At 37.5% G+C, this 10,692-nt stretch overlaps 1 protein-coding gene across 6 annotated transcripts in view; it reads right to left on the bottom strand.

Annotated features, from left to right (window-relative positions):
* Positions 1 to 3,691: 3,691 nt before the first annotated feature.
* arhgef10 (Rho guanine nucleotide exchange factor (GEF) 10) overlaps positions 3,692 to 10,692 on the bottom strand; it is a 281,643-nt gene continuing 274,642 nt past the window's right edge. For all 6 annotated transcript variants that reach the window (XM_043679127.1, XM_043679118.1, XM_043679163.1 and 3 more), the window contains one exon: positions 3,692 to 9,959. In XM_043679127.1, coding sequence (XP_043535062.1) covers positions 9,427 to 9,959 — 533 coding nt within the window. In that variant the 3' untranslated portion in view covers positions 3,692 to 9,426. The remainder of the gene's footprint in view (positions 9,960 to 10,692) is intronic.

The following is a 10,692-nucleotide window of genomic DNA, read 5'->3' as shown; positions in this document are numbered from 1 at the left end:
TGACCTATCACCTCCATCCCCACCCCCATTCATCTATTGTACTCTTTGCTACCTACTCCCCAGCTTCCCCCCCCACCAACCACCCTCCCCAACCCCCAGTTATCTGTCCACCCTGGAGGCTCCCTGCCTCCATTCCTGATGAAGGGCTTTCGCCCAAAATGTTGATTTTCCTGCTTCTCGGATGCTGCCTGACCTGCTGTGCTTTTCGAGCACAAGTCTAATCTAAAAAAGTGTGGATTGAGTTTCACTGAATATTATTAATGCAGAGGTAGATAGATTCTTGACCAATAAAGGAGTGAAAGGGTATTTGGGATATATTGATAAGTGAAGTTGATCAATCAGATCAGTCATGACCTTACTAAGTGGGAGAGCGGGCTTGAGGGGCTGAATAGTCTACACCTGCTCCTAATCCACATGTCTTTATAGCAGATGGAGGGTCTAGAGGAATGCAAATTCTTCCTTCTGGTTCCCCAGGCTCCCACACCGTCATACTCCTACCTCTGGAATTGGATTTTGACTCCTGTCAGCTTCTACCTCACACCCCATCACCGCATCAGCGATTCCTGGCTCCTGACTCGGTCAAATCTGCAGGGTTTCTACCTTTCCCACCTCTTCCAGAGTTTTCTTCACTCCACTTGAAGTTGAACCAATTAATGTGGCTTACCTCTGTGATTTCTGCACCACACACATCCAAAACCCATTGGATCACAGAATCCCTAGAGTATAGAGCCAGCCATTCAGCCCACAGCCACTCTGCAAAGGGTATCCCACCTACAGTGTCCCCCCCCCCCCCCCCCCCAAATTCCCCAAAACCCTCCAACAACCATGGGTAAGCCACACAACCTGCACATCTTTGGACTTTGGGACGAAACCAGAGCACCTGGAGGAAACCCACATGGATACGGGGAGAATGTGCAAACTCCACATAGTCACCCAAGACTGGAATTGAATCCAGTTCCTGGTGCTGTGAGACAGCAATGCTAACCACCGAGACACTGTGCCATTTTTGCAGTTCAGAAGGAGATGACTTGACTTATGAAATCTGCACTGACTCTTGGAGTGAGCAATTTACCGAATGCTATTTCCATAAATGGTGGCACAGTGGTTAGCACTGCTGTCTCACAGCGCCAGAAGACCTGTGTTCAAATCCCGCCTCAGGCAACTGTCTGTGTGGAGTTTGCACATTCTCCCCATGTTTGCGTGGGTTTCCTCCGGGTGCTCCGGTTTCCCCCCCAGTCCAAAAATGTGCAGGTTAGGTGAATTGGCTATGCTAAATTGCCCATAGTGTAAGGTGAAGGGTAAATGTAAGGGAATGGGTCTGGGTGGGTTGCTCTTTGGAAGATCAGTGTGGACTTGTTTCCACACTGTAAGTAATCTAATCTAAACCTACAGATTCTTCCTTTTCAGATAATAATCCAATTCCCCCTTGAATGCCTTGATTGAACCTTGCTCCACCTTAATCTGAGGCAGCAGTGCATTGCTCAGTTGTATATGCAGTACAGAAATTACAATACATATTTAAATAGAGGGTCTTCAAGGGTATTGAGTCTGAATACTATCACAGTTGGGAAGTGCAGGATACCTGGACTGGCTCAGTGGGTACTCCCCCAAATCTGAGCTGGAATGCCCCAGATTTAATTCCCACTCCAGGACTCATTGACTACAAAAGAACCGAGCCAACTCAGGATGGGCAACAAAGGTTGGCCTACTCAGTGGCACCTACATCTCATGAATGAATTAATTGGAAAGAATACGTATTATCTCAATTTCCTATCCAAACCCAGAATCAGAGGACACCGATTCAAGATCAACTGTAAAAGAACCAATGATAATGTGAACAATTACTGTGTCATGCAGAAAGTGATTCAGATCTGGAATTTACTGCGTCAGATTGTGGTGGAAGCAGATCGAGTTCTGGCTTTCAAATTAGATAATTGGGAAATTACTTGAAGAGAAATTGCAGAACTCCAGGGAAGGGGGGAGAATGGGATTACCTCAAACCTTCTTACAGAGAGCTGGCATGGACACAAAGGACCAAGTGGTTTCCTTCAGCACTGTAACTGTTCTATAACTCTCTTTTATTCCATAATAATTCAATGTTTTCTTTAATTAAAGTGGCTTTTGCGTTTGGAATACAATATGCTTGCTGACAACGATCTAACAATGTTTGCAAACTGCACATGCCCAAATACATGCACAATAATAGTCTGATTTTTAAAAATTAAAATTAATTTCTACTTTAACATTGTACCTTGCTTAAATGCTCTACTCACTCACTGCATTTTTCTCATTGTTCATATTTGTCACTTTTAGGCTAGGTTCAGTAAATCAACAGAGTTTGAGAGGGCTGCGCTCACATTACGAAAGTTTAACCTGAGGGTTACCACACCTCAGACAAGGGATGAGATTGAGGTGGTGAGATGTTCATGGTAGCCTCAGCTGGTGCAGAAATTGAACCCACCCTGTTGGTGTCACTATCACAACAGCCATTCGAGCTCACTGATCACCTTTTTGTTAAAATATATATTTGAGAGATAACACTGCTAGTGTGCAAGCTCCTGGGTGTCAGCAAGTGTGGCCTTTAGAATACAAGATTGTGATAAACATTAAAACTGACACACCAGGCGGCACAGTGGCTCAGTGGTTAGCACTGCTGCCTCACAGCTCCAGAGACTCCAGTTTGATTCCAGTCTCAGGTGACTATCTGAGTGGACTTTGCACATTCTCCCAGCATCTGAGTGGGTTTCCACTGGGTGCTCGGGTTTCCTCCCTCAGTCCAAAGATGTTCAGGTTAGGTTGATTTGCTATGCCAAAGTGTCCATAGTGTAGAGTGCCGACTAGGTGGTGAGCCATGCGGAATGCAGGGTTACGGGGATGGATCTGGGTGGGATGCCCTTCAGAGGGAATGTGTGGACTTGATGGACCTATTGCTTCGACACTGTACAGATTCTATTATTGCACCAAGCAATGGAAATCCAATGCATGCAGCAATACACTTGGCACCAAATGTCAAATTTGGAATAAGCACAGAATAGGTTCTGGAAACATTTGGGGCAGCACAGTGGCTCAGCGATTAGCACTGCTGCCTCACAGCTCCAGGGACCTGGGTTTGATTCCCACCTCGGGTGACTGTCTGTGTGGAGTTTGCACATTCTTACCATGTCTGCATGGGCTTCCCTCGGGTGCTTTGGTTTCCTGCCACAATCCAAAGATGTGCAGGTCAGGCGAATTGGTCATGCAAAATTTCCCATGGTCAAGGGTACATATACAGTAGGGGAATGGGTCTGGGTGAGTTACTCTTCAGAGGATCAGTGTGGACTTGTTGGGCCAAGGGGCCTGTTTCCATACTGTAGGGAACCTAATCTAATCGAAACACATATTCAAACAAGGTGAGTGAGTGAATGAAGACATTTCAAAATACAATATTCTCAATTTCTTTGGATTCAGAGTCTTGTTTGGCAAGATGAAATAATAGCAGCTTTCATTTTGTTTGAAATTACACTCAAAAATAGTGTCCAAACGTCATATTCTGATTGGAAATTTGAATAGATGAGAGTGATCAACATCAAAATGTGAACATACTATGACAGGAAATATTTGTGGATTGATTCCACACAATTCTTCTCCACTGAGTACAAGGAATGAAATAGGCTTGGAAATAATTCACAAGTACAAACTGAAAACAAAAGGCACAAAGTATGGGAATTTATTAACATAGATGAGCAAGAGTTTACTTTTAAATATGTAAACAAAGAAGAGCTTGTAACATGTTACAGTTTATCATTATTTCACTCATTTGCTGGGTAATTACAAAACAAATACATTCAGCATATTAACCAATAATCCAGGAACTAGAATAAAAAGGAAACATTACAGACACAAGAATATAAAAGTTCAATACATTCAAAGCCATAACTATGAAGCTGATAAACATTTACAAGACCCTGTTGTCATTATATGTTAAACTTCAACTATAATATACTTCACAAAACAATCCCACTCATTTCGATAACAATATACAATGAATTTTTATCCCACTGAACATTACTTGTCAAATCCTAAAAATAAAGACTCTATATAGTACATCTTTCACGGGTCATAGTATGAATTCATTCAAAACTGATATGCTAGTCCAATTAAAAATACCTTGGGGTAGAAATTAATTTGTGATGGGAGTGCAAAGTTAGCTGTTTCACACTAGCTATTAAACATCTCACCCAATTTTCACTTCCATAGAATTCAGTGGACAAGAAGACACAGTCAATAGAAAACTGTTTCTTAGGTGCTACTGTCCAGCTGGATTTTTTTTCCCCTACTGATTTTACAGCACTTAATCTATTTAAGCACTGCAAAGTAACGTGTTAAACAATAAAGTTATTTCAAGCATTGAGCAATAGAGAAAGCTTTCAAATAAATTGCCAAATTCTTGGTTTTCAAATTAAAAGTTGTTATAAATGTTTCTGAATTTTCAGGTATTTAGATGCTTCGAACAAGATTAATTATTTGGATTTCTATAAAAGACACCTACCCAAGACTGCATGGTACTATATCTATCAGTGTAGATTAATAGTGATAACTGTTCTTAAATTATACTTTGTCTAAAAGTTGGTGACCTTTTTAAATAGGGGAACTTTGATTTTCCAATTTCTGTCAATGGTGGTGACTAGCAATTCTCTAAAATTGTTTGGTTACAAATCATTAAATTCGCTGGCCATTTAATTGAGACTGAAATTTTCAATTTTTTTTAAGTCTGTACAGGAACCTCTCACAGAAAACTCTGACACACTGTAACAGCAGCAGTGATTCTAACTTTAGCTACAGGAATAATCAGTCCACTTACATCTTCCAAACATGCCATCTTTTGCTTTTATGCAAACTTATGCCATATGATCATCTGTTTCTGATCACCTGCTTATTAGGAACTTGGCAGAGACATATCAAAAATGATCAAGAAAGAATGATACAGCAGATTCAGAATACCACAAACTTATCTGAATTATTTCTGGATTGTTTGGCTTATGCCTATAGTAATACAGTTAATTTTAGATATGTTTTCATTGTAGATGCTTGTCAATGATAATAAAAGTGGGAGAGATTGAAAATTTGACATAATCTCATGGAATCAAAATGACCCCACTGAGGCAATTGCAGATTTAGATTACAACAAAGGTAGAAAAATCTAATTGAATAAAATGAAATAGAAATTAAAAAGAATAGCAGTCATTCGGATTGCATAAGAAAGAGCAGCAGCTTCAAGTTCAATTATTTTATAGAACATTATAGTTCACGCAAGACTTTCTGTTAAGAAATGTTCATGAAAAGGCCTGGGTGGATCTACTTTTCATGCATAATTGATGTCCAGGAAAAATAACCTGCAATATTCTTTTCAATAAGTTTTCCATCTAGCAAGTTTTAACTATAAATTTCTTTGAAGTAACAAGCTGGTGAATGAGATGAAATATTATCCCTTGTTCTTCCCTGGTCAGCAGCACTCTTGCAATTGACTGTGACTTCTGGTTGAAATAATTCTAAAGTCTTGCATTCAAGTTGATGCTCTAATTAATGTTAAAATACAAAGACTTAACATAAACATTTTTACAAGTTATAAATAAGATGGCCTATATTCCATTCCAAAGAGGAGCCATATTGGACTTGAAACATCAACACTGTTTCTATCTCCACAGATGCTGCCAGGCCTACTCAGTTTTTCCAGAAATTACTGCTCTTATGCTCCACCTAACCTTCAATCTTTGGTCATAGTTGCAATGCAAATTTTACATAGTGATCTTAATATAGGAATTGATACTAGCTAAACCAACTGTCCTTCAGCATCAGCCAATAGTGTTACAGCATACATTGTTGAATAAAGCTATTTTCAGATCATCAAATAAAGCACAATGGTAAGTACAAAGATAGATTTTTTTGGATTATAAAATATGTTTCATTCTGACTATTCTGAAGTTTAATTTGAACAAAATACATTACCCTGACAAACCTTAAGTGTGACATTGCACCCATTCCTTACAAAAGTCCTACAAAAATCTCAGGATTATCTCCACATGATGGAATGTTAGATGGTTATATACATATATATGTGACTGTGACTATTAACTTTAAAACAATACAGGATAATATCTACAGAAACAAAATAGTACAGATATTGGAAATCTGAGGAAAAATCAAAGTGCAAGAGAAAGTCAGCAATCTAGCAGCATCTGTGTTAAGAGATAAAGATTCAGTTCTGATGAAGTTATATTAAACTCAAAACATGAACTCTGTTTCTCTATTTTTACAATTGCTGCCAGAGTTGATGAGTTTCTCCAGCAGTTATCTTTTTATTCCAGGATACTATATACTTATTTTCACAAAAACAATTGTACTAATTTAAAGAAAACAAGAAGCTTCAGAGCACTGTAAGTCTTCTTATATGGGCTTTTTATGTTGTATAATTTACCACAATAACAAGTTGAAACAACTTTGGAATTTGGGTGCCAAGTTATTTCATTCCGATTAACAAAGATCGCTTTTAGAATGTACTTCCAGCAATCTCTAGCTTCAAGCTGACTGCTGATGGGTGCAAAGGCAATTATGGGACTAACAGGAAAAGCTGGTTTTTTAAAAAAAAATCCTATCAATACTCATGGGGAGCTAATGGATGGGTATTGATAACATTAAAACTTAGCTAGCTTTTGGATGTATGGAAAAGATCCACATGTGTTTATGTATATGCACACAGGAATGCACAACATAGGTCTCCACTTTTTCTGGCCCTCGAGCCAAGTGTGTGGACTATAAATCGGTGCTGGCAGTGTAATATCACAGAAGTTTAGTCTATTTTACTGCACAGTGTCTGATGACTTAGTACTTACTATCCTCTTTGATGTTGTGAGATATTGTGGGATGGGTCAGTGGGCTGTCTTCTGAGAGTGCGAGATTTGAACGAGGCCTTGATTTAGATTCAATAATATGAAACCTATGGTTGACAAGCAGGTGTGCAGTACTCCAGTTGATGATTAATCAGTCTGTCTAGTTTATTAATGTGGCCTCCAGGAATAAATCTGTTAATGGGCCCTCAGAGAATCACCACTTGGCTCCAAATAAACCTGCAAGCCAAAGTCCAAATGGATAGTGATATCTTGATGATAACAAGCAATAGGTCATTTTATCAAATATAGTAAACAACACAATTTTAACTGACTAGATTCTAGTAATACTTCCTTAAAATCTTACAGATCTAAGTAATTTGCTCTTACCTATATATTCTTACTAGCCAAGTGGATCTCTGTACAAGGAGAATAATTGCATACTATATATTGGTCAAATAAAATATGGCTATGGATGAATTAAGTAGTTTATTGCTTTGGAGATGCTTGCATTCAATGATTATTTCATTTTACATGCAGAAACCTATCAACTGTCAATAACTTGCATGGTTTTAATGTCTTCCTCATTCCTACAGCTATCCCTGTTCCATTTTAATTTCTAAAAGTGGACAAGGTGCCATACAACTAAGTAGCTGAGCGCTCCTGCTAAACAGTACTTCTCGGCTGGGCAAGTCTGAACCTGACATCAGAACCAGTTTTAACACCTCTACCCATTGCAACAATGAAACAAGCTGCATTGCCACAAATAATACTGGCAGCAAATTTAACGCAAAGTATCATGAGAACCACAATACAATACTGAATAGTGCTGATATACTAAAGAAACAGTCCAATAAATATAATTCAATTATGCAAAGTCTTGCTTCAATACTTGGCCGTAAACACATTGACTGTGCAATGAAATTTTAATGTAGTTTGAACAGTTGAGAACAATGCTGACCAAACCTCACCTTGAAATGTCATAACAACAGATGAGATGCAATAATATGATCTAACATTTTAAATGGATGTAACGTGTATCTGAAACCAACTGCGAAATCATGTCAGAAATATTATGATGCTCAGCGCCACAAAATTTCAAAAAAGGAATGTATTAATATGCATGTTAAAAATACAAAAGAAAATTATACTTGCTAGTTATTTGAAATAGATCAAAATGCTGTAAAATGCTGAATAGGTCAATCAGCATCTGACACTGCAGACTTGGCTTTGCCCTTTCAGACGCTGATAACCTGCTTGAACTGACTTTAATCTATTTTATTGCTCTAGTGACAATTTAACCCCACATATTACTTGTCAAGAAATTAAATTTAACTCAAGAATTGAACAGAAATCATGGAAAACTTGATGTCTTATGTTGTTGGTGAGGTGATTTATATTAGGCATACTTTTATTGGGCGTTTTTCTAAAACTACTCCACTTGAATATGGAAAATTTTCATTTAATAGTAACTAAAAAAATCCATTTTCACTTCAATTGAAATTTATCATTCCCATTGAATTAATTAACAATTATGATTACTCAAGAACATATAAAATAGATTCACAAATACATTTGAAAATTATCTACAATTTTAAAAATCTACAAAGACTTGAATATATTGTAAATAATAGTAAACTGTATAAGCGTATTTTGGAATAGTTTGTGCAAAAGTAGATAACTTTTATATAATTGTTAGTAATGAGCGTCTCCAGCAAATCATTAACTGTCTGTATTAAATGTACTAGCTCGATTGTGCACCAATGTCTGCAATACAACTTATCTCCAAAATGACAATAGACATTTCTGCACTGGTCAGAAACAGTATCAAATATGGCTCTTTTAAAAAAAAACGCTGTTAAAAAATATTTCAATCAGCTGGTCAACTTGGATGTATATTTTCCAAATTTCAAGAATTGTTTTGTAAATGCACACATTTCAGTAGCTTACTCAACAATCTAATTTGTGCAAGAATCTAATTTATTCCATGAAACAAATCTGTAGTATTTGAAATTCCCACCAAAAAGTGGTAGCATTCCTTTGCATTCCTGCAGTGTTTTGGGATTTGTCATTGGCAGATTTCTAGAAAATGTATGTCTGAGAAAAACATGCCACAATATGGAGTTGGAAAAATTGACACACAAGTACTTTTCAACCAAGGAGAAGGCAAAATTAAGTTATTTAGTGGGAAATCTGCTCAGTTTTCACAGCAGGAAAAGCTTGGAAATGTTACCTACAAGTTCAATTTCTCCAAACCAATTAAAGCAAATCTTGAAGCAATGTGCCTTAAGATTGTGTTGATAAACTATTGAAACATGTTATTTATTGAATAGGAATCTAACCTATTTTTGAAGTACACATTTAGATCTCAAATTGTTCAACATTGGCAATGCAAATATTGATGGGCTGGCAGACTGACATGCTGTGAGTATTAAGCTGCTACAATACATGCTGTTCAAAATACACAAGAACATTTATGCATTTTCTATGTTATCTTACAAGATATATCCCAAAAAGGATTATAGATATCAAAAGAAGTGATATGGACAAGGCCATTAACTTCTCATAAATTTAACAATGGAATTTGCCAAATCATGATAGTGGAAATGGTTTCATCTTGACGCTGTTGTTTAGACTTCTTGTTCAGTCGTTTATGTCCCTGACCTCCAGACATGACCAATACAGAACTCATCTTCATCTTCTTTGTCCTTTCACTGTCACTGTTTTTAGCTTTACTTGAGAGACTAGGATCATTCAAGAACTCATAGATTGTGCTGTCCTCAGGGCCATGTTCCAGTGAACTGGACTGATGAGAACAGGTCAGAGATCCTGTAGATGAAGATATACTGCTGTGTTGGACAACAGATACTGAGTTATCTCCAAGCCAAACTCCTTTGTCTTTGTTAGTTGCACATGAAGAGCTTGAGTATTCGGCTTGAGAGCCAACATGACCAGTCTTTTCTCCATCTTTACCTTCCAGCGGAGGTGACAGACTTGTAAGTGACGGATATTTGTTCGTCATCGTGGCAGTGGCTGTAGCCATAGTGAGAAATCTGACTGGACCACAGTGTGCATGGTAAGACACCATTCCCCTTCCTGATTGTGGAGAGAAGCAATATATGTCAAGTTACAAAGTGAGTAAAATGCTTTGACAGTAACCCAAAATAGCACAGAATTTTAGGTTAATTGATACCCATAAAAAGAAAGCAGATCAACACTTGTTGAAAAGGTAATAATGTAGGGTAGCAGCACTAATAGATCTGCTTGATTCATATGAGAGTTAGGAACAGAGAGGGGGAGAGAGAGAAAGAGTTTTATTTTGTCCTTGTTTTATAAAAACAAGGTTGACATGCCTTGAAGCAATGTTGTCTATCAAAACACTTAGTTGAAAAACATAACATTTTAATGTTAAACAAATTTATTTTCCATCTCAGCTGTAAAGCACTGTATTCATGAAGCTATCAACTCTGAACATTGTTCCCCAGGAACCAGAGTAAGTAAAAAGTGAATGAGTTGAATATTGTATCCCATTAGTGATAATTATCCTAAAGAGTAGAACATCTTTGATTGTGTACTTTGTTGTACAATTTGCATGGCTTACATACCACAGTTTACTTGTACCACAACATACTGACAAAATGGGACAGCGAGAAGTCTTCATTATGTGCAGACATTCCAGAAACATGGACAAAATATAAAATAAATAGTAACTACTGCATAGGAAAAGGTCACTGATGTGAAGATGCAACATTCATAGCAGTCAGAAAATCTACACAGATAAATTGAACGTGATTAATTCAAATTAATTGATACACTGTTACAAATGTTA

Source organism: Chiloscyllium plagiosum, chromosome 3, assembly GCF_004010195.1.
Source record: "Chiloscyllium plagiosum isolate BGI_BamShark_2017 chromosome 3, ASM401019v2, whole genome shotgun sequence".
NCBI lineage: Eukaryota > Metazoa > Chordata > Chondrichthyes > Orectolobiformes > Hemiscylliidae > Chiloscyllium > Chiloscyllium plagiosum.
The sequence above is the reverse complement of the archived record's forward strand: the minus strand, read 5'-3'. Positions and strand labels throughout refer to the sequence as shown.